This window comes from Rhinolophus sinicus, chromosome 4, assembly GCF_057876585.1.
Source record: "Rhinolophus sinicus isolate RSI-liver-muscle chromosome 4, RSI-T2T, whole genome shotgun sequence".
NCBI classification, from domain to species: domain Eukaryota; kingdom Metazoa; phylum Chordata; class Mammalia; order Chiroptera; family Rhinolophidae; genus Rhinolophus; species Rhinolophus sinicus.
In genome coordinates, this window is record NC_142504.1 from 69,015,924 (window position 1) to 69,041,312 (window position 25,389).

Sequence of the window (25,389 nt, forward strand, 5' to 3'; positions counted from 1 at the left end):
GATATTCAGCAATAAGATATGCAACAGTTTTTCTAGGATAAGTTTGCGAACCTAGTTGTTAGACCTCGTAAGATAGAACAATGTATATTAGATTGAGGTGAGAAAAGTGAAAAGGAGATTAAGAATCAGGCAAGGAAAAGGAATCAAAGATGAGGGTTGATTGCACAGATAGTCACTCTAGGTGTTTTGTTGCTTTTAGCCCAGCCAGCATCCACTCTCTTAAGGGGTAACAGAACCCATTTGTCTGTGAATAACCCTCCATTTCCCCGATGTTATTCCATATGGTTCAGGTGTGCTGACCACACCCCAGGTCCAGTGGGTGGGCCAAGCAGAGCATGAGGATAAAGTAGAAGCAGGTGATGTGAACTGACTCCCTGAGTCCAACAGCAGGAATGATTTGCACCAATGGAGGAGAGAATTTGTCTTTCCACTGGGCTTGGAGCTGGAGGATTCAGCCTATAACCACTTAGAAGCAGCAGAGGGAGGAAAAGATGCTTACTTAGTTAGAGAGGAAGACTAAGAAACCCGATGCCTGCGATGAGCCCTGGGACCAGCTGTGCCCACCCAGCCTACTTTGTTACTTACAGGAGCCAGTAATCTGTTTGATGAAAGTCAGCTTTGAGTGAGCTTTTCTGTTCAAAAAGTGCCAACTACTACCAACTACCCACTTGAATCTGGCTTTCTAACAGCCAACATAAAGAGGAAAACTTGATGGGTTATGCAATTCACTTTGTCCACAAAAGGAAACTAACTGCACAGGAGAATTATACCTTCCCTGGAACTAAGACCCAGGAGGAAATCTCCCCAGGTCATTATAAAGATTCTATATTGTGTAATAAAACACCCCTCAACACCTTTCTAATAGACAGAACACTCCACTGGAAAGGCTTTTGCTTAGAACACACCTGAATACAGGTGGCTGGCATCAAATCAAAGGATAAATCAGTAAAAGGCAACTCTGCATCTGCGTGCATGGGGAGGGAAGACATAATACGGTGCACGTGCCCGATGCTCAGAGGGCCTGGCTTTGATAGGAGTGAAGACAGCTTTACCTCCAAAAGTTTCCATCAATTCTCTCAACCAAGCTTTTATTAGCTGCTGGGCAGCAATGAGTTTGAGAATATCATGTCTTTTCAGCATAGTACTTACCACATAATTAGTGTTCAACACATAGTTTTTCCTTATTACTATCAATTCCAAGCTACTGAAATTAGGTTTATCTATGTTGCCAACATTTAAGTAGAATTCACAGCCTAAACACTCGGGTGGCTATAGCACCTTTGGTGGCACCGTGCACGGCAGCTACGTTCTCAAGTATGGAGGAAAAGAGTGAGCTGCCTTGGTGCATATCTTCCTTTGTGTGGAGCCAGTCGATGGCAAGTGTGGGAAGCATCAAAAATCCTTCAGACAGCCCTTCAACACCCACTTCCTTTTAACAAGGAACTTCATGCTGTGTCAGGCATTCTCTCAGATCGGACCCAATGTTCTAGATATTTCTCCCATCCTCATCTATCAAAAATGACCCATTGATCCAGGTCTCATTCTCTTACAGCATGCTATCTGACAAACTAATCTGAGCTAAGGTATAGTAGATGACAAGCCTCATACTCTTTAAGTGATTGGAGAGACCTCATAGATCCTTGAATTAAATGTCTTCATTTCACGAGTGAGAAATCTGACATCTAAGGATGTCAACTTATGGAGGTGACAGCTAGTTGGGGATGTCATATTTAAGATGACTTAATGAGCCACCTTTCCCAGAGACGGCACTTCAACGAGCACCTTTCTTCCTTGGTCAAAATGATGAGCTAATAGTAGGAATTTCAAGTGCTTTAACAAACTGGTGTGCCCATTTTGAGGTTTGTGAGTATTTGAAGAATTACTACAATCAAAATGCCAAGCTTTTGGCCCATGCTAATGGGGCCCCTAAGGCCAATAATTCTACAGTGTCCATTCATTTCAGTGAACATGAGATAAAGGAATAAGTCCTGGAAAATAATCTTCCCAATATCATCTTGTCTCATGTTCTTCTCTGAAAAAGTCATCTCAAAGTGCAGCTCATATCTATAAATTTAAAGATCTAAAGTCATCGGTGTTCTGATTATTCTAAACTGTCTTTACTTTTTTAGTATAATATCCTAAAAATTCCTGACTCATATCACATTTACTAGAGGCTACCAAGTTGGAAAATGGATATGAAACAGAAGTTTCTATAAATTACCTGTTTCACAATTAATTTTCTCTTCTGACACCAGCAAACCTCTGCTTCATTAAAAGAATATTGTTCAGTCAATTATAGTTTGGTATGTAAAAATTCATGTAGTGCTCCTCAGATGCTTTCTTAACACTAGTCAGAGAAGATCTGATAAATTTTCCAAAGGACCGGATCTCTGAGTCATTGCTAATTTCTTACCAGTAGTCTTTCAACTTTAATGGGCATCAAATTCATCAGGGGTGTTTCTTTACCAGTTTCTATGACCCAACTCCGGAGATTCTGACTCAGTAGGTCTGTGGGACCAGAAATATACATTTTTAACAAGAGCCTCAGTTGACTCCAATGCAGGTGTCCCACAATGTCTTCCATGGCACTGAGTAGTGCTGGCTTTTCATGGTGTCAATTCTGAAGTGATCAGTTTGCAATTTTCAGGTGGTTTTTTTTTTTCCTTTCAAAACAGAGTATCAGCCATATATTTATGACATATATGTGTATATAACCATATCTGCATACTCATCACCTTTACAGCCTCCAGGAACAACTATCGAGCTTTGAACCCAAAAAGGGGATCTCACCGTCAATATTCAACTCTTTCTGACTTATAGAAACAGCGAGTTCATGTGGTTAAAACTACAATGGCATGGACAACGGCAGAAGTGACCAATCCCCTCTTTTCCTCACAACTGAACAGACACAGCCCTGTCACCTCAGGAGGCCTCCTAATTCCTAACACCATGGCACTGGTCCTCTTGTTTGGTCTTTACAATAATCCAACAAGGTATGTTCCCAGAAAAGAAAACTGAGGCTCAGAAAAATTAAATAACATGCCAAAGGCCACATGATGTTCAGTGGTAAAAACAGAATTCAAAATCCGGAATATCTGATCTGTCCCGGAGTGGGGGAAAGAATAGAGGAGCCGGGGGACTCTGACCTTCTTTCCATGCCCCATGGACCCCATAGCTGAGGAAGGGCTTTAACACCCTCCACTTGCCCAAGTCCCTCTGTGACTGGGCAGGCCCATCCTCCAAACCTTCCGAGGGTCAGTCACACAGGACTGCCAACAAGCTGCCCACAGAGGCTCCCTGCCCACTGAGCAGTCCTGGAAAGAAAGGGAGAGGCTCTCTTAAAAAGCCACAAAACCCCAAACAGGATGGAGGTGGTAACTGAGAAAATAGGGCAAGAACCCCCAGAACATACACACGACATAATGCCTACAGATAACAACTGTGAAGATTTACACCACATTCAGTGGTCCACATTTCAAAAGTCAGGGAAGTAAAGACCACAGTTTATGAGACAGTTGTCAAAGTAGCCTCTTTTTATTAAATTTCATTACCTGAGAGTACCACACTCAATGAAAAATGAATGAGAACATGCCAGCTGTACTAAAGATGTGTCGGATGTTAACATGAGCAAGTCTGAGCTCTGTGTAGGTATAATTAATTTTATTCTACATCAGAAATAAAAACTGCAGAGATAATATCTACTATTCCCTGTTATGGAACCTTGTTACTAGAGATACCATAGTTCTTTTAATATACCGGTGACTAAATCAAATCCCCCCAGGAGTCATGAAAAATCTCTCATATAATAAATTTATTTTTTTAGTGATCAGTATTATATCAAAATTCTACTTTCTGGCAATAAATGATTTATAAAATTTTACTATACATGATAAAATTACAGGTTTACTTTTACATATTTAATTAATAAAAGTTAACACTTTTTCCCTTAAATTTAGCAACTGAATCTCTTACACGCCTATAAAGTGCCATGGGTACCAAGAACAAAACCCACAACCTGAGTCTATTGTTAAGGTTTTTACAAATACTTAAAAATATCAAACTTGATAGAAAGAAAAGAAAAAATATTAGCAATAAGCATAAGTAATTTGATATTTTTTGTCTCCAAGGGAACTTCATCATTTATTTATTCATTAACAAATATTTATTAAATGATTACTACAAACTAAACCCTGTTCAGTAATTTGGTTTTATACATTATCAGCATTTATTTTAAAAGGAATGCTTTAGACTTTATAATTTTGTATCGAGCAAGAAAAAAAAATGAGTCAATTTCAAGCATGTGGTTGTGACATGATTTAAAGTACCTCAAGGGTCAGCCCGGTGGCTCAGGTGGTTAGAGCTCCATGCTCTTAACTCCAAAGGCTGCCGGTTCGATTCCCACATGGACCAGTGGGCTCTCAACTACAAGGTTGCCAGTTCTATTCCTTGAGTCCCGCTAGAGATGGTGGGCAGCGCCCCCTGCAACTAAGATTGAACACGGCACCTTGAGCTGAGCTGCCGCTGAGCTCCCAGATGGCTCAGTTGGTTGGAATGTGTCCTCTCAACCACAAGGTTGCCGGTTCGACTCCCGCAAGGGATGGTGGGCTGTGCCCCCTGCAACTAGCAACGGCAACTGGACCTGGAGCTGAGCTGCGCCCTCCACAACTAAGACTGAAAGGACAACAACTTGAAGCTGAACGCCACCCTCCACGACTAAGATTGAAAGGACAACAACTTGACTTGGAAAAAGGCCTGGAAGTACACACTGTTCCCCAATAAAGTCCTGTTCCCCTTCCCCAAAAAAATCTTTAAAAAAATAAAAATAAAGTGCCTCAAACTACTCCAAGAAAGATCAAATAGGATCCATCAAAAATGGATTGTAAAATGGGTGTGGTCCAGTGCCCTTTCAAAGGCTGTCAGAAGCCCATCTGCGAACCTGTTCTTATTCTGTTGCTGGAATCAGGGGAGGAGTAATGGGGCTTCTGTCACCCAAATTAAAACATATTCTTTTCATTTTATGCAACAAATATGCTGTCTGCATACTGAATAGGAATGAGAGATTAAAATGAATTTTTACCATCTGAAAACAAACCGGTGCTCTGTAAGCTTTTACGTTTTGCAGCCCATGAAAAGTAAATGCTTTGCCTCTGCTTAGGCTGTTGTACTTGGAAATGAACCATTCTGTTAAACAGTGACCTTTCCCTCCAACGGAGATTCTAAAATCTTATCCATTTAGACAAGTCTCTGAGAACTCTTCTCACGTTCCCTCTTTTCTGCACAGTATGCAATCACTGCTATTGGCCTGCGAGGTCAAGTCCCTCCGCGATTCACCCCAGTCCTAAGTGACACAGCCTTCTAGCACATCTTCCACCCTCTCCTTGTTTTCTACTCAGGGCCCAACATTTGTGCTTCATATAAAGTTTCTAATGACTCATTAGTCATGAGTTTAAGAAGGCAAACTGACTGAATCAGATTTCCATGCGAATTGTAGTGACTTCCTGAGTTATATACCTACCCTGACAGAGCTGTAGAAAATCTCTTGCAGGTGTGAGCACAGTCAGTGCACAAGCCACTTCACAGGGATGTTGCACACCTACACATGGCCACTCGCTCCACTGCATTTTCTGGTCTACTGCTAACAGGCCTGATCCCGACGGCCCCAAAGGTGAACAGGAACTCTTACTTAGTTGGCAGATACATACTACTTCTAGTTCCACTGCTATGTCTAGAATAGCAGCAACATGTTACAGAAGAGGAGGAGGAGGAGGAGGAGAGAAAGAAAGAAAGAAGAGAAAGATTATCACAGAGGAGTCTAAAGTTGTCTTGGGGTCCATGCTGAACAACAAACTACAACTACTTTTAGTGGCACTACAACTTCCACTAAAGAGTTAAATGTGCAATATGGAGGCAGAGACACACAGACAGACCAAGGTCACTAACAGCGTGCCTTCCTCCAACGGTGAGTGAGAGTCCAGGAAGCCTTCCACGGGCAGGCTGGGCCTTCCTGGCTCAGGCAGGTGGGGTTAGGGATGCAGCTACACCTAGTGATCAGCTGTGGACCACAGCGGCAGGAGCGGGAAGCGGAGGCTAGCCTGCCTGTGAAAAGCACGCTGGACTGATTCTCCCCAAGTCTGGTGGTAACGTTTTCAAGATAAATCTGTTAAATGACATCACAATCGCTCTCAGGTGCCTGAAGTGTTAAATGACAGAGATGCAATGATTGTCTTTTGTGGATAACAGAAAAACAAGGCTCTATTTTAGCATACACGTTGTCAGTACTTGAAAGAGATGTATAATGAAAACCTTTTGTTTTCTATTTGGGAGTTGAGTTCATTTCCAAAGGCAAAGTTTCACATTTCCACATTAAAATTCTAAATTCTATGTATATTAACTCCCAGTTCTCTCCTAAGAAAGTCCTTTTTTCTTTCCATTTCAGCAGATTTTAAAACTTTTAATAGATGGATGACTTTTCAAAGTCTGGTAACTATATCTTTCTTATCTTTGCTCATCGTTGCCTCAACGTTCCCTCACCAAAAAAGGGGACTTACAAACAGTAAGTGCTCAATAAATATTTACTTAAATTAAAGGCATTATTTTAATAGGCACACTGGGCTCTGTGCTTCTTACAACAAGCCAACAAATGTCTTCTACACACAATATCAACCCAGAAAATTTTCCAATGGCTAATCATCACTGCAAAATTTAATTAAAACTTTATATTGTGGTTAAGTAAAATTATACAAATTTTTTTTTTTCATTTTAGTTTTACAACTGACTGGATCCAATATCACCCCCAGATAAGTCTATTATTTGAAATGTCATGCTGGCGGCTTCACCTAACAGGCTGAGACTCATAGCACAGTCACATCAATCTGTTCATAATTCCGGCAGTGTTCATCAAGAGACTAATAACTGCATGAATGTGAGTTATAGTTTCACCCCTAGTTCTCTTCCAGCTCTTGTCGAGGGAGGCTGGAAATGCAGGATGAGGAGCCCAGTGCTTTTAGAATAGTAGTTCTCCCATTTCAGGGCGTATCAGAATTCCCTGGAGGGCATGTTCCAACACAGACTGCTGCCCACACCCCTGAGTTCCTGATTCAGTAGGTCTGGGCAGAGCCCCAGTCTGCATGTTTAACTAGTTCCCAGATACTGATGCTGCTGGTCCAAGGAGAACACTTGGAGAACTACTGTACTCTTTTAGAACAATGTTTCTCAAAAGCTGGCCGCAAACCAGGATCACCCAGGGATGCAGTGGGACCCTCCAGGGACCTCCCACTTCAGAATCACCATGGCTCACAGTAGACATCAGCACTGGGAAGGACCACTGCAGGTGACCCTGGGGCACACTAAGTTGTGAAAAGCACCTGTTTAAACACAGGTCACCATCGACAGTGGTTCAACACCCGGAGGCCCTCCCCCAGGCTACCGCAGCCACTGAGGAATAGATGTCAGCTTGATCTACCTGCACATTTTGTCACTCTTTTTATTAGCTTCCCTTAACTTTCCATATGTCCCAACTGTAACAGCAAAGAGGACAGCGACAGTCCCCTGCTGGGATCGCCAGAACTTATGTCACTTACAACGGAGCACACAACCCTTTCCTTCTCAGGCCTGTTTCCTTCTATTTTTCTCTCACACACTCCCATCCTTTAATTATGCCCTGGCCTTGCCAGCTGCCCCACTGATGTTGGGGGACGGGGGGAACTACAGACCAGCAAGGTTGATGACTAAAGCTTTCCTGCTCCCCACCCAACTTACTTTTCTCTCTTTAGTTTTCTGTAGCTACAGGCTTTCTGATGAGTAAACTGAAAACCACTGCAGTATTTTAGGAACAGAGAAGCTCAATCTTCCTATGATGCAAAGTGTATATTATTTTGTATCTTTTTTTAAATTGTCATTGGTGAGTTTGAAAAACTTTACATAGTAATTAAACCTTCTCTGTTACAAAATAAGCTTATTAATATGTTGTATTCAAAAAGATAATAAGCACACTAAGATATGAAACTGTAAAAAGTTTGTGGGAAAGTTGGTTTTCAAAGAAGAATCTTAGAATTAACGTTAAAAGCATGGTGGACACCACCCTTACAAAAAAATATTATACTACTGAAAAATTATGTAACTACTTATTAAAATGCCTGACACCCTAACTGAAAAGTATGCCTTAAGATACTTACATGCACATTCCAGAAAACTTAATAAAATCTAAAACAAAAACTGAATGAAAACAATACTTAATCCAAAACAGTTTCTCTAGCAAAACGGATATATACAGCCTATCGATTCCTAGAATGTAGTATAATTATTAGGGAACTATGAAAAATGTAAATAAAACCATTAACTTTTTTAGAACTGTCACAGAAATACTTAAATGTTAAAACCCACTTTTCCCAAAACTAAAAACTATGCTTGATTCATATAGGGTTTATATAATCTGAAGATATACTTCAAATTACTGGTTCATTAAGGAAAGTTCATTTAGAATTACTCAAGTTATACTGTATACACACTTATCCATATATCACTATTATAGAAGTAACTTCTCTTCTGAAAACCTGTAAAATAACTGAAAATATGAGAGACTAAAACTTGTAATTTTCCAGATCAGAACAAATTATTATACTCAAGCAATACTTGTTTTCATACACATAACACCAAAAATGTTATAGTAATGTCTTGGCATATTTCTTTCACATTCAATGATTTAAATTTGAAGTATTTTCATATCAATTATTAGTCTAGTTAAAGCACCATAAAGATGTAAAAAGGAAAAATAACTCAAACTGCTAAACAAATCTATCCCCTTTCTTTGTAAAGGGAACTTTAAAATTTTGTATTTTGAAATAATTTTAGACTTAAGTAAAAGTGGCAAAAGTAGTACAAAGATTTCAAGTACACACTTCACCTGCCTTCCCCAAATATTTACATAACCATAATAAAATTACCAAAACTAAGAAATTAAACATTGGTACAATACTGCTAACTAAACAGCAGATTTTATTGAGAGTATGACTCTTTTCCCACAAATGTCCTTAATCCTTTATTTAAAAGATAAATTCCTCAACAAGAGTCCCAAATTCACAAGGTTATGTTAAGGTTTAATCTATCCCAAATACTGTAGTAGAAACAAAGGGCCCAATATGTTTGTATTTCTATTTCTGCAAATCCGAGTTTGCTTAACAGAACTTAACACACCAGTCCCAATATAATGTAAAACTAAACACTTTGTTCTATAATATATATTATAACTTGGCTTTTAAGAAGTTGGGTCAAAGAGAAATGACTTGCCAGCTATGGAAAACAGAATTTCAATCAAAAGTAAAATGATTTAACTTTCTTCCTCACATCTTACTTATATACCATTTTACCAAAAATATATATATATATATATATATATATATATATATATATTTAATTAAAAGCCTGGAAGGCAGAAAGTGAACCTCCAAACAGTCTGCCTAACAAATGAAAAATTATAAAAATGGAAAGTCATTTTTAACATGGAATGTTTATAGTAAATAAAGTCCTCATGGACCAAAAACCTAATTCTTTACTTTTTTCCTTCCAATAAATTTAGCACTCTATTTCTTATGTCTGACATCCAAATTACATGTAGAACACTTCCAGAAATGATTAATTAACAATCATTCCCATTCCAAAAGAGGATATGAGAATTAGGAGCACTGCAGAAGGGGAATAGCAATGTACCTTGTGTATAACTCTTAGTTATACAAAAAATTACCTTCACTGATTACATAAATCTTCATGATTTAGTCCATTGGGTTGCCTAAAGAGAAACCCTAAGTAAACTGTTCATTTCAAATGAAGGAAAAATGCAAGCCAAGTCCAACTCCTAAAAAGTCACTCTACACTCTAGTATCAGTCAATTCACGCACAAATTGAATGTTTGCATATGACCAGGATTCACATTAATAATTTATTCAGCAAATAGTGAGTGACAGGTCTAAGGCTCCATGTTAAGTGTTTAATGCAGAACCAAGAAGAAAAAAAATTGACTGCCCTCAAGAAGCTTACAGTTTAGTTCTTCTATCTTTAAAATTGATTCCCGTATCAGGTGAAAAGCAGCCAGTTATCACAATTTCCAGAAGAATCATGAAAGGAAATGTCAATGTCACTCATAATCATACTTAACTTTCCCAATATACAAAAAAAAAAAAAAAAAAAAAGAAACACCTTCCCAAAGTACTAAGTGCCTCACATCTGTACTACCTAAAATGCAAAGTGGAGGGGGGAAAAAATGTAATGCAATGCAACATATCTGATCCTTGCACACACAAAATTTGCTAACTTTGAATTTTTAAAATTTCAACATTTCTAATCAATCTCTCAGATATTGCCCTTCATTTCTCCTTTACCCACGAACATACTGGGACAACTCTGGCTTTCCAAATAAAAAGAAAGCACATTTCAATTAATGGTATGGTAACTCAAACAGATGTATTTCCTCTGGGAAAAAAAAAATCTGCCTAATTTTAGTAAGTGTCCCTTTTCTTTAGATTGATAATTTAAATTAGCCTTAACAAAAACACTGGTCAGTGCTACCCAGGCTGAAATAATTTTTTAATGATGAGGGACTAATTGTTTAAATGAGCTACATAAATATTTTTCCACCCTTTTGCACACAACTTAAAAATCTATCCAAATGCTATTTTACACAGCTTAACTTTAAACAAATCCCAGTCAGGGAGTTACGGATCTTAATAAAGAGAAAACCATCACTAAGGCCCTCATACTTGCTTTTTAATATTAATGAGTTATGTAAGGCTCAAAAACTGGAGAGTCTACTCCATAATTCACTAATAAGAAAGAACGCAGGCAAAATCTCCACCAATTTTATATCAGACAGCAGTGTATCATTTTGTTAAATCTTCTGGAGCAAGTGCAATTACCAGACTGTTAAGGAAATATTAACCTTAGGAAAAGGGTATTTCTCTAAGTTTACGGGTTTGGGTTTCACAGCACTGAGCCCATCAGCCAACTACAAGCTCAACTTCATCTCTGCCGCCAACTGTGGTCCTGCAGCTCAGCAACACATTCTGTGCCTGCGTGTTCCCCCGTCTCCAAGAAAGTAAAAATGTATTATATGTCTCCACAGGCCAGAGAGCCAAACATCTCCAAAGTTTAAAATATGCATTTACTACCAATGAAAGTCGCCTTCATCAAATTAAAAAAAAAAAAAAAGTCCAACTTATTCATTCCTCCCGAATAAACATGGAAACCTATTTTGCAACTCAAATTTAAGGCCAAATAGCGAGTTTATTAAAAAAACAAAAACAAAAAAAACAGCAGCCCAATGCCGCCACTGAAGGTGGACCTTAATGAAACTAATACACATGAGACATAAAGTGTGCAAATATGCAAGCATTTGCTGTCCATCCACGTGTGTGCTCCAGGTACTGCTGGAGATACGGAGATAATCCCTGTAACACCATTGTGGGGTTTCTGCCGCTCGCCTGACCCCGGACTCCGCTCCACTGGTCGTCTCCGCGAGGGGTTCCTCCTGGCTTAGAACGCCCTGCGCGCGAAAGCAGGCGGACACACACACACACACACACACACACACACACACTCACACACACACTCACACACACAACTATTCACACGCACCGCCAATCCATTTCCTGCCCACCTGGGACCCCCAGGCGGCGGAGCTACGCTAACAAGTTGGTACTGGCCAGCGGCCCTCCGCTGGGGGCTGAGGGTGAGGAAGTAGAGCCCGGTGGACACGGGGTCGCGGCGAAGCGCGCGACCTGGGGTCCCGGCCACTCCCTATGAGGCCACAGAGTCCTCCCATTGGGACTGACGAGGAACGCTTGCCCTGGCTTTCTGCAACTGCCTCGCGACCGCCGGGACAAACCCGGGTCACCGGCGGCTACCGGCCAGAGGCCGCGGCAGAAAGGACAGGGTGCCGAGCGATCGTCGCTGCCGCTGGAGCTGCTGCCGGGTCGGGGCGATCGCCGCGGGCGCAGCTGGGCACCCGAGATCCGACCCGGCCGCTGCTCTGGGTCGGAAGGACTGCGCAGCGCCCACCCCCGGCGACCCCGCGGCTGCAGCTCCGAACTTCAGGCAAAGTTTTCTGCGGTTCCTGCTGGAGCCAGCCAGGGACTCAGAGTGGTGGCCGTCCGCCCAGAGCACGAGCCCAGGCCGCGCAGGGGCAGGGGCGGGGGCGGAGATGGGGGTCCTGGCTCCCAGGCTAGTTCTCCAGGCTAGTTCTCCAGGCTCATCTGCTCCGCCAGCCGGAGTTCTAGTACGTTCCCGCCCTACCCACCGGCCTCTCGCCGAGCGCCGACTAACCCGCGGGCGCGGTTCCCGGCGCGCCGCGCCCCCGTCCCGGACGAGCCGCCAGTGTCTGGATCTCCCTCCTGAGGAGCTGCTGGCGGGCCTGGCGTCCCGGGCTCCCGCTCCGGCCCGCGCGCCCCAGGCGACAGCAGAAGTGGCCCTGCTTACCTGAAAACGTCTCCCCCGTTGCAGTTAGCAAAAGTCCGGCCAAAGTCGCCAGGCAAGTCCCAAGTCTCCTCATGTTCCTAAGTGCGCTCCGGGCCGCTCCCCGGCGGCGGTGGGTGGGCGGGAGCTTTGGGTGCAAGGCAGCGAGAAGAGAAGGGTAAGCAGTCAAAAACAAAACCAGTCCCCCAAAGTGCCAACAGTTGCAGAAGTCCGAACTCCAGCGGCTCCCGGGGCCAGGAGTGAGGGTCCTGGGTCCTCCCACCCCGCTTCTGATCCGACTCGGCGTCTGGCGCTGCTGCGAGAGGGAGCGGAGGGCTCGCCCGCCGAGTCAAAATCCGCCCTCCGTTCTAGAGGCTGCACCCGCCGCCGCTCTCCTTCTGCTCGGGACCCGAGCCGGCGGCGCTGGCCGTAGCCGTGGCCGCTCGCGTCCTGCCCGCCGCCTCTCCGCCTGCAGCTCCGAGCCTAGCCCCGGGGCGGCGGCGCGCGGATGGCAGCCGGCGCCGGCTCCGCGCGGGGCTCTTGCTCCCAGACTGACTGGCGGTGCCCCGCAGGCCGGCTGAGGGAGAGCCCACGTCACGGCCACCCGGCGCCGCTGCGGCCCGCTAGAGGGCGTGAGCGCCCATACCCGCTAGCCCGCGCCCTGGCGCTCCGCGGCCGCGGCGCCTCCGGGAGGGAGATCGGCTGGGGGCGGCCGCCGCGGATCCTTCGTCACCCGCACCGAGAAGAGCGGCGTTACGGCTTCCCACCCTCTCCTCCTCCTGGCCCCAGCCGCGTCTTCTGTTTTGTGGCTGGCTTCCGGGAGGGTGACTGTGCGAGGGGCTGAGCCTCAGCCAGAAGTTTGTACCGGGTCATGAGCCGCTAGTAGTTGGTGAGAGCGGTAAGCGGAACTAGCGGCCTGCGGCCCCGCGGTTGCGGCAAGGCAGCTCCCACCGTACCTGGAGCCGGACGCCAGTGTCACCGAGTAGGGCCAGCTGCACCCCAAAGTCACAGAGCTCGCGCTCCGCGAGAAAGGCGAGCCAGGAGATCGGGGAGGCTCCGAAGGGCTCTGGGCTGCTGCGCGCCGCGGGCGGAGCAAAGTTGGCGGTCGCGGGTGGAAGAAGCGGGAGCTGCGAGCGCCGCGACCCTGCAGCACGTCAGCTTGCCCCTTGGTCGCCGCGGACAGATGCGCTCCTGTCCCTGAGCCCCGGAACTTTGCTGCTGCTTCGTTGTGCCTCCGCTGGCCCGGGTGGATCAAAGCGAGCCGTGGGCAGTGCACGGAAGGCGGCAGTCACACCGAAACGAGGGTTTGGACGTAACCTGTGATTTCTGTCAATGGTGCAAAGTGTTGGGGAAAAGGGGAAGAGATGTGTGTATGAATCCAATAAGGTCTTGAAATATTTATCATTTGGGGTATGGGATGACTTTTAATAAGTGAATTTAAAAAGCTTCAAATGTTTCAGTAAAGAGGATCACTTTGTAAAATTACAAAAAAAGAAAAGAAAAAAAAAAAACAGCGATCTTTCTGTCTCTCTCGGAATAAGCATGAGCCAGCACCAAACAGCTGTAGATGACAGGCCCAGATAACACTGCAGCAGAAGGCCTGGGCTCTGAGTAACATCGAGTTCTAGCACAGGCAATGAATGATACGGGCAAGAAGGTAAATCCGTGGTGCAGGTGTGCCCGCAGAGCTCTTTCACACTGCTTTCCCCTCGTACTTATTATAACGGTCCAAAAAGTACATCGATCCCACACTCACCTGTCTCCAGTGGACCCCAGAAGCAACAGTCAAGGATATGTTACAGCTGTCACCTCCCTGGGGACACATTTAGGGACTAGACAACTTTTGTCTCTGGTGTCCCAACCAACCGCTCCTCTTTCTTCAGGAATTCCACTTACTAGGTCTTTATCAGAAGTGCCATTTGAAAGGCTCTATGTTAATCATTTACTTCTTAATATGACCTTACATCATTCTACTACTTCCCCCAAATATGTACTTCTTGAGCCTTATCTTTAATTGCAAAGTGAACATTTCAAATATAGAGAAAGGGGAGTCATATGCCTCAAAAGGATCCTCAAGTGACGATGGTCCAATCTGCCACCTGGGTTTTCCATTTTGTTGAGGTGGTGTGTGCACTATGATGAAACCCAAATTTGCTTTCTTTGAGTGGTGATGTGCTTTCCGTTTGCAGCTTTTATCCTAGTAGATTCATGAGATCCAGACAATGAGGTAAAAGTCAATCTAGTCACTTCTGAGGAACTTATTTACATTGGGTGAAGAAGTTAATATTAGGGTAGGATTTCATTTGCAAAGTATGTTAATTTTTTCAGCCAGTATCTGGTAAGGCCATACTATATCCCAGGCACTGTGCTATGTGCTGGAGGTTGTCTTAGGCTGTTCTCCCCAGAAACAAACCTGGAGGTAAGGACTTAAGGGCAAATGGGTTTTATTAGGGAAGCAATGCCAGGAAGAAGTATACAACGAATGGGAAAGGGAGACCAAGGTGGGGGGAAAGTCAATATAGGGTGTATTAATGAGCAGGTTACAGGCAACTAGGACTTAATCCTTGGGTGACCTTAGGGATGGAGCACCCAGAGACACAGAAATGTATAAGGTGGTGAGGGATATAAATGATAAATGCCTATTACATTGTTTTGTGCACCTGAAACTAATAAAAAAAAGTTATTAAAATATATAATAAAAAAAGAAAGAAATATATAAGGTGGCTTGTGGTGGGAGTGGAAAGCGGCTGTACTTATAGGGTGAAGCACCAGTAGAGAGAAAGCATTGCAGGGACTCCTACCACTGCTACCAGGGTAACCAGAAGGTACCTTGTCCCTTCCTTCTGTTACTTAAAGCTTAGTGGGAGGGTCAATGAACGTCGATTATTCTCTGTTCTCTAACACTACAATGTTAAACTGACTCTACCCTTATTAACCTATAATCCACATTGTAAACAGTGATGGGGATTTTGACAGCAGCTCCTTCCCTTGCAATTCATGACAACTACTGTTTCTTACAGGTAACCAGCCAAGGCAGTGTTGAGCCCAAATGGAAGGCCTCTATTGAGTGAATGGATTGGACTTCCTCTAAGGAAGGCACATTGTTGGAACCTTCCCAGTGGTACATTTGCTTTAACTTCTTTTTGCAGCAAGGGAGATTTTTTTATTTTAGTCCAACCGTGTGACATTCCTTGCTCTCTAGAGACAATAGTGACATTAACAGTATGACTGGCCAGAGTTGGGGTGCTGTCAGGCCAGCGCCAAACATTGGTGGGCTTGGGGTAAGAGTACAAGTGGAGACTCATCATACGTCTAAATATTACAAAGTTATTACTCAATTTAGCAAGTTATTATATATTATATCTTTCTACCTTGACAACTACAACAATATTGAAAGGTAAGAAAACCTATATTGTTTATATGACAAAAGTCAACAAAATATTAAAGACAACTGAATATATTATGAGTATCTAGATTTTCTGTTGGTAGTCTGGCTGTATAGATAAGTAATAAAATATATACATAATTCATACATTATTATATATTTATTCCATTTATAACATTGATTTTTCCCTTTATGTTACTAAAATCACTGATATGTTGTTATAATGAAGATTGTTATAATGAAGATTGTCACATAATTTGTGTTCCAGTGACAGCAGCGATCTGAAGTTATGCTATCCTGTGTGGCATACCTACTCACACTTCAGTTCTGTTCTGCGGTGGCACTAGCTATATTGCAAGTGCTCAGTAGCCACGTGTGGCTGGTGCCCACTATATTTGATGACACAGATATAGAACATTCCCATCATCATAGGAAGTTCCATTGGACAACACTGATAAAGGATTTGTGTATTCATGTGCTCGCTTTGGCAGCACATATACTAAAAAAGGATTTGTGTATTCAAATTATACAAAATTTGAGTATATTTCCATCAAAAATGTAAATTAAATTTTTTAAATCAGGGAATTAAAATTACTTTCTTACAGTGGTTGAAAGTTATTTTCTTCCAAATGGTTCAGTTACCTATTAGAATTAAAATTTTAGCTACAAATTATGATTATGAATATTTAGATTATGAACATTTAAATAAAAAATATTTGTAAAAAGCTTAACATTTTTATTATTTGAAAGTGAAAATTTAATTTTGCCTTAATTTTTAATAAAATAGGAATCTATTAGCAAACCTAGCATTCAAAGTTCACCTGGTTGTCAATTTAAAGAATCAGTATCATGTTTCACATGTGTTAAAACTACATACCTATTATTTTAACAGTAATATTAGTTATTTAATTTTGCAAAATATTCCTCAATCACCATGTTCAAGTACATGCAAACACTATACTAATGTGTGACTTCCAGCAGAACCATGGATTGGATCATGAAGAGAAGCAAGAAAATTGATGGTTGGCACTACTAGGAAACATTGCTTATGATTTAAGACTATTTAATTAATATTCTTGCTGTCCGAAAGGATTTGACTTTTAATTTGACTTTTTTTTAACTAAGTTCCTCTGTCATTATATCATCCATACACCTACGAGTGTCCATATGCCGTAGCAGTAGCAGCATACCTTAAAAACCTCATTGTGCTATTTCAAGGACAAAAGTTGTTGTGGAACATTTTTCTGGGGCCTGAACAGAGTTAGTCTTAAGAGTGGATATTTAGGGTTATGTTTTATGTGCTCTCAGCACTGAGCACCAGCTTCCTCATGACAGAGGTGACCATGTGTCCCTTAATAAATTTAATTATATGTGCATGCTACACAGGGTCCTGAAAGGCACAGGCTCAGGGCAGGAGCACACTTTGCCGAATCTGTGGGTAGAACTGCCAACTGTCCTTATTCAGTGATGGTATCTTTGGCAGCCGTAACTCTGTTTGTGAAACTTGTCCAAATTCTGTTAAAAGTCAAAATGTAAATTTAAAAAAAAAGAAAATTGATCCCACCATAACCTAATCCTACTGATCTGAAATGTTACGTTGAATTTGGAGGTTATCCATACGCAGAAAGTTCCTAATTTATCCAAAGTATCACCACACCTGCCAAAAAGCATAGACAAAAGGACCATTTAAACATCCCTCGGTGCTGCTTAATTGTCCTGAACCAGCAGAAAAGGAAAAGATTGTCATTGTTTTTGTTGCTCATGTTTTCTTCTCTAGGCCTTGCTACGATTACTTTCCATTTTTAGAGGCATATTAAGATCATGAAAAGTGTATTTTGAGATAATAAATGGAAAATGGAAATAAGCACCTTTGTATAGGTTTCCACAATGATGTATTCTCTTTAGGTGATCAAAGATAGCATGTCCTTAAAAAGGAAGGGAGTGAAGAGGGAGGGCGGAAGGGAAGAAAGAAGGGTGGAAAGAAAGAAAGAGAAGGAGTCAGAGACCGAGCTAGCTCAAAATTTGGAGTTCAACTTGACTGAGTCTCAACTGTGTAAGTTAAATTAGTTAATTTCCATTTCCTGGCTTGTAAAAATGGTATTACATGTGAGTTCTGTGTGAATCCGGAGGCGCTGAGCAAATCTGATGATTACATTGATCTCTGATTAAGCAAGACTTTAAGTGAGCAGTGCATCACAATCTCCACCTACCCTGGTGTTTTTGTTTGTTTGTTTTTGTTTTTGACCTCAGAGAAGTGTGTGAGCCATGGGCAGCAGTGGGGAACTTGGACACAGTGGTGTGCTGGTCCCTGCTCTGCACATACACGCCATTGAGTCCACTGTACTTAGATTCAGACTTGAGAGGAGCACGTAGAACTTTGCACCCAGTGCTTCACAGCTTCACTCACCTTTTGAATGTATATACATGAAACCAGGAAGAACTGGATGAAAATGAAAAACATATCATTAGTTTTTCACCAGGGCTGGGAAGAGAACAGGTCATTTAAACATTATCCAGTGAAGCCTTGTTCTCACCTGAACAGAAGAAAGAACGGGGCAGATACCCTTTTTTGTAGTTGTTCATCTTACCTAATGTCAGAATTTGTCACTAAGACAAAGCTCATCCTAGCATAGTTCAAAGCCACAATTGTATAAGAGCTTAAATCACTAGGATGAATTTTTAGATGCCCCAGGAATTCCTCCTCATGGCCTAATTAAAAGGGGAGAGGTAATAGGTTTTAGTTCTTTCCGTTGCTTACATTACCCTCAGAATATAAATTCAATTCCTGAAATGCTGATACTAGGGTAATACATTTACATATTCTTTTAAAAAAATCTTAACCCTCACACTGTTAATCTGTGTGACATTGGGCAAGTCACTGAATCTCTGCTTCATTTTCCCCATCTATAAAATGAATGCAATAATTGTACCCACCTTACAGAGTTGTAATGAGGATTAAATAAGATAATGCAAAGTGTTTAGAACAGTTTCTGATATATCATTATATAGATCATCACGTATAATGATATATAAGTTGTTATTAACCACTGATTTTAAAATCAAATACTAAAGAGTCGGCTCTGCACAAAATTCTATGATGGAGTTCCATATAGGTGGAGATGGTGAGGCAGGATAAGTAGCCTAGAGAATTGACCTCCCCCTCTAGGATACAAAGTGAGATGCCTCGCTGGTCACACAAGTGACTGAATCCAGCACCTGCAGCTGGAAAGAAGAATTGAGTTTCATCCAGCAAGGCTAACCTCTATGACCCATACCTGACCTTTAGCTAATAATAATGTCATTATAATCTCATTTACATTGCAGTTACTATGACTCCCATAATGCACCTGGCGCCATGACAGTTACAGAGGAGCCAAATAAGGAAGAAAGAGTGGGAAATGGAGGGTCCCACCTAGGTAGAGATGAATAAACCACATCAATGGGATGTCACCAATTCCCGCCCAGGAGGGATAAATACCCCTAATCAGGACTTTGTCCGAAATACTCAAATCTCTGAGTTCACCGGCACTTCCCTCTCAACTGTACTTTAGTTTCAATAAACAACCTGTGCTTTCCTGCGTCTGTCTCACTCTTGAATTCTTTCTTGTGCAGAGACAAGAACCTGGTCACCGCCGCTCCGGGTTGACTTCTCTCTTGGACATCCCCATGAGTCTGTGACAACAATGGGATGGAAATACCTGGGCCCAGTTACTATTAGATGGGAAGACCTTCAACAGAGCTTCCTGTCCTTTCTCATCAGACTCTCCTATTCTGGGCACACTGAGGTGGTACGGGCTGCCAGACCCAACACCAGACTATATCCAGTAAAAGCACATGGTTTATCGTGGCAGGCCCTTCTTGTTTGCTAATCTGCAAAATGAGAATAATAATTTCTGTACTGTCTACACCATTGCGTTGTAAAAGAGTCAATGACAGTGTGCATAAAACTTCTTTATAACAGGGCTTCAGTTACTAGACTTTGATTTTATTATGTAGCTCTTCTATTTCATTTTACCAGAGAGACCTAAAAGTTCACAGTTTGCAAATAGGTCATATTTTTATAAAAAATCTTTTGATTGGAACTTCTACCTTGTTTGCTATTTTAGATAAAATCGTTAGGATGGTTAATATACTCAAAAAAAATCTTAGTTGTGGGGTCAATACAAGGTAGATCCTACATGGTGATCTCAATATACTAGAAAATAGAATTATTATATTCTAAATATATCTATTCATAGATACATTATATCTATGTTCCCAGAAACAGTAATAATGGGATGTCGCAACCTGATGGAGAGTCCCCAGCTACAGTTTGAGCTCCAGAATGTCTGTCCCCTCAGCAGGTTGTTTTGTCTGCTCTTTGGGTAAGGACACAGATCTCCGGGTGAATTCCCTGCCCTGTGTGGGCAGGACACCAGAGCTGCTTTACACCCAGGGCCCTCTGGAGAAACAGGTCATGCTGTAATCTTTCTTTCCGCTCCTGCATCCTGGAGTAGGGGAAACAACTGCCTACACAAAAGCACTCCTCTGACCAGAATAGTCTGTCCGCCCTGCCCCTCTGGGACAGGAGAGCCAAAGGCAGGCTTTTTCCTGTCTGGAAACACGGCTCCATCTAGATGACCAGAAGCTGTAGCAACATTATAGATACAGTAACCACCCTCCCACAGATACATCTGGAGAGTTTTCAGCCTGGTTCATTGAATCTGAAAAAAGACAAAGAGAAAAAAACGATTGATGAAGATTTCATCACAGCCCACTAGCGGTCACTTTACAATCATTCCACTTTTAAGTCACCAAGAAGTCCTAGAAGAAAATGCAGTCTGCAATCCCTTTGGAGCTGGGAACTTTTGAGATCTGCTGGCTCACTTGTGGAAGGTGTGAAATGGTACTTCACCGTCTGAATCAGTCAATTCAAAGGCACAGACACCAGCTCACCAGCAGCAGCTTCTTTCCATGTGGGGATTCATTAAAGGAAAGAGTGATGTCTTTGTGATCCTCTTTCTCCCCCAGAGGCTTTGAACTAATGTTTTATGTTAGTTCTTGTGCCTTTGTATGAGACAACTGTTTTTCTCAGAACACAGTTTAGAGGTTAGTCAGATTTTCCAAAACTCAGGGTGGAAATCATGGTACTGTATCATGTTCCCATGGATACTTACTTCCTTTTTATTTCACTGTCTTTAAAAAAAATCTTTTGAAGTCAACAGGTAGGTTCCTTAAAACTCTGCTTGACTAATACTATTAAGAAACCTTACGCTTACAATATCAGTTCTACCTCAGATTTAATTATTGCACCAATGGTGTCCTAGGTCCTGTGATCTGTATAATACAGCTGAGTTTCCACTAGAATATGAAAAAAATATTTCACTGGTAACATCAAAGAAAAGAGCATCTTTACTTTCTCTTCATCTTTGATATTTTAAAGTTTCCAAATGTTGCATTTTGCATTGAAGATTTCTAGGCAGTCGTTGCTGTCAAGATGAGACAAGCCGTTGAGGAAAGCATTCAACTTATCTCAGTATGTTTTCTGGCTAACATTTACTGAAGTTTTACTACAAGCAAAGCATTTTGCTAGGGCATTAAAACTCTATAAGACATGTACGATTATTATGCCCATTTTAGAGATGAGGAAACAAGCGTAAAGATAGAACGACAGATCTTACAAAACGAAGGCGATATAGTAAGCCATGGTCATTCAGCTAGTAGTAACTGGTAGAGCGTGATTTGTAGGCAAATATTCTAATTTCCAGAGCTCCCTTTCTTGATCGCTCTATCTTCATTTTTGTCTCTTTTCCTACCACAAATTCTTCATCAAATTTTGTCTAACTTGCCATCATCTGGCCACACAACGCATGGGTGTTTATTTATATGATGATGTGAAAGCTCCCATCTAAATTTTATCCATCCTTCAAAGATGGATTAGTTAGGATTGTAATAATCTGTGGGTAACAGGTAACCCAACCAATGCTGGCATACGGAGCAACGGTTAAGGGCATAGGCTCGAACAGCACACTGCCTGTGTTCGAAATCCAGCTTCTCCACTTACTGAGTAACTTGGGTAAATTATTCAAAGACTCCATGTGTCAACATCTTCATCTAAAAATTGGGATAATGAAGGTACTCACTTTTTTATGACCTTATGAGGATTAACTACAAATTTGAAAACACTGTTTAGAAAGTGCTGAAAAAAAAAGTTACTATCATACAGTTTCTCACTTAGAGGTAGGCTGCCCAGGTGGTGCAGCTACATCACCATGCCACAGAGGAGCCAGGTTCCTCCCGTCTCACTGCTCATTCTCAGCCTTGCAAACCTAAGTGCCTCCTTCTGCATTCCAAGCAGAAAGGAAAAGGAGGGGCAAGAGACAAAATGACTTCTTTTTGTGGGCTTTTGGCTTTTATTTGGGAAGGGAAGGCCCCCTAGAGGACTTCCTCCCACAATTCATCAGCAAAAATGGTGTCATAATTGCCAGGCCTTGCTTTGCATGATGGCTGAGAAATTTAGTCCTGCCTTTTCCAGCCTCTCTAGTGGAGAAAAGTGGGGAGGCATGTGTTTGGGAATGGATTGAGTGAATCAACTTGTAGTACCAACTAAAAGACCCAGCTCATATCCCACCTGCTTCTCTCTTCTAATTACCAACCTAAAGGACATGACTTATACTAATTCTTTGGAACAAATGTATAGTTCTCTCTCCCTGAGAACCATACTTTTGCATGGTTGTTTTTTTCTTATCCTTGAGGTTCCAGTTAAACTTTCTCCTCAGAAAAGAATTCTCTAACTACCCCCATGAATACAGGTCTCTCCTCTTATTCTCTTTTTCAGCAATCTGTTTATCTCCTTCATGATGCTTAATGCAATTGGCGAATTGAGAGGGATGTTATTTTTTATATTCCCGACAAGCAGGGTTTTCTCCCTGCCCTTGGTACACCACTGTGCCCCTATTAAGAGGACAAACTACTATCACTTCAGGAAGAAGGAAGATATACTGTGGAAGTTCGTGTCAAGAGGACAGGAGGTGTACAGCCATCCCCTTCCTGCCACAGTGGATCACTGGAAGAAAAAAGGAAATGAAAGTAGAGCTAAGAGGCCAGACATCAAGGCAGAGGTGTCTAAGAATATTGGGGTCAATGGCTCAGTTTCAAAGAATAGCCTGAGAAGATGGCATACTTCTCATAGAAATCCCACATTTCACATGGCAGTAATTTAACCAAGTCACCCACAATTACTCAATAGCTGCACAACAAAGTAGCTAGATTTTGTTGAATGAATGAATGATTTTTGAATGATATATTTTGACAGAATGTCCCATATTTTGATGAGATTTGAGATCTTGGCCTCACTAACTTACAATTACAATGTGATATTTTGGTCCCTCAAAAGATGATGACTTCTTTAGGGCAGAAATTGCCTTCTTTTCTTTTCCTCTACTTAGGGGCCGCCTTCCAAGGTTATGCATGGATATTTGTTAATTGAGTAAATACAGCACTAAAGATTAAAATGACAGAATTAGGAAGAAACAACAAATTATAAGTCCCAAGGTTACCTGTATTTTTCTTCAGAATGGGCCTTACAGCTCAGCAGAAAAGAGAGATACTAGTAGATGGTAATGACAGATACTGTCGCCTTACTTCTCTGCTTCCGTGCTACTTTACTGTAGAAGAATGGCCATAAAGGTAATAAGATTCCTGAAGACATCTGAGATAAGAAAATCAGCATTTAACCTTAGAAATAGGGCTTTGTGCTTAGATAATGGCTTGTGTCATATGCATCCTTACCACGGGATCTAATTGGATGTCTTGAAATCTTGAATACATTCCTAGGTTTCATTCTGTTTCCCTAACCACAGATTTACTGGGACATTTTTTTTTTTTAACTGTTTGCTTGGTAGAAACTGGGATCTTTTATTCCTGCTTACTACTCTCATTTTTGTCAAATTATGTAGATATTCAATCAGCTTCCAGAATCAGCTCCAGTGCTCGCTCACTCTCCTCATCTTCTGTTTGCTCAAACAGCTCCCTTAGGCCACGGGGGCACAAAATCACTTTGGTTCCATCTACGTTTTGCTGGCAGAGTGATCCTCAGTTTCCACTTCTAACAATACCTGCCCTCACTAACTTATAATAGTATCAGGAGGATGAAACGAGACCTATGTGAAACACTTTATAAAGTGATATACAGATGAAAATTATCATATCTTTTAAATAGTATCATGAGCTTTTATTTCATCCTGTTTACAGGAAAAGACATGGAGAGCAGAAAGGGCAACGAATTTATCAGCGCTTCAGTTTAACGATGGTATACCAAACCCACACTTTGCCTTTGTCTCCTCCTGAAAACGCAACATAATGATAATAAAGGGATAAGGGGAAAAAATGGAGCTAAGCTACAAAGACGACAAATGTGAGAGGAGGCAACAGCAACACATTTTTGAAAGTGGAAAAGCAGAAAGAACAAGGGTAACTTACCCAGCAGAACAAGGAAAATGAACCCTAAGCTGGAATTTGAGAAACCCAAGAAATGACCAATATACACAACTGAACTCCCCAAAATTTCAGGAAGTGAAGGAGCAAACAGGAGGCTTGGTTAAAAGAGTGTTTAAATGTCGTTAACAGCCCCCTGGCCAGGTCCTCCTTTCTCTGCTTAGCCAAGGTGAAGGCCTCTCATCTGCTCGGGTTAAAGATCAGAGGTTAACGCTCTGGCAAAGTCATGACAGGCAGTGTCTGCCCTGCTTGGGCATCAGGCACAACCGAGGGGGGGAATACCATGTCAAAGATGGAGCTTAAGTGATGGTAAATAATGAATTTTGAAACACCTCGACCTTTTTCCACTCTGCTTCCAGAACCCTGACAACCAGGCTTTTCCATCCAGATAGAAGATGGGAAGATTATTCTCTAAGGAGTGTGAGCAGCCCAAAAGACAAGACATAGATTTTGACACTGCGGTGCCCCCCAATGAGACCATCCAGTAGCCAACTAAAGTTCACATACCCCATCCACATGCTGGGAACTGTCCATGAGCTTCATCATGCCCCATTTTTTTCTTTTATTTATTTAGAGTTCCACTGCGGTATTATTTACAACCATGAATTAATGCCCCAATTTTATTTTTTTATTTTTTAAAGATTTTTATTAAAATACAGCTAACATACAATGTTGTCTTAGTTTTGCGTGTATACCCCAGTTATTCAACATTTATACACCTAAAGAAGTGATTACCACAATAAATCCAGCAACCATCTGACACAGTACCAAACTATCACAATATTATTGACTATATTCCCTAGGCTGTACATTATATCCCTACGATTTGTTTTATAACTGGAAATTTGAAACTCTTCTTTTTCTTCACCTTTCCCCATGTTTTTTAATTTTTCAATTACAGTTGACATTCAATATTATATTAACTTTAGATGTACAGCATAGTGTTTAGACATTTATATAATTTAAGAAGTGATCCCCGTGACTAGTCTACTACCTGACACTATACTAGGTTGGACAATTAAGTTCACAAACTCATCCTAGAAAAAGTGCTACATACCTCATTGCTGAATATCACTATGGTCACGTTT

General features: G+C 41.8%; 1 protein-coding gene and 1 long non-coding RNA gene across 7 annotated transcripts in view; one reads left to right on the top strand and one right to left on the bottom strand.

The window, feature by feature from the left end:
- PTPRM (protein tyrosine phosphatase receptor type M) overlaps positions 1 to 12,998 on the bottom strand; it is an 808,815-nt gene extending 795,817 nt beyond the window's left edge. For all 6 annotated transcript variants that reach the window (XM_019755757.3, XM_019755755.3, XM_074340349.2 and 3 more), the window contains exon 1: positions 12,466 to 12,998. In XM_019755757.3, the coding sequence (XP_019611316.1) occupies positions 12,466 to 12,538 (73 nt within the window). In that variant the 5' untranslated portion in view covers positions 12,539 to 12,998. The remainder of the gene's footprint in view (positions 1 to 12,465) is intronic.
- Positions 12,999 to 13,728: 730 nt separating this feature from the next.
- Positions 13,729 to 19,572, top strand: LOC141573168 (uncharacterized). The gene is made up of 3 exons (XR_012498797.2): positions 13,729 to 13,827; positions 15,462 to 15,562; positions 19,439 to 19,572. It is a non-coding gene; the product is annotated as an uncharacterized LOC141573168 (long non-coding RNA).
- Positions 19,573 to 25,389: the final 5,817 nt, after the last annotated feature.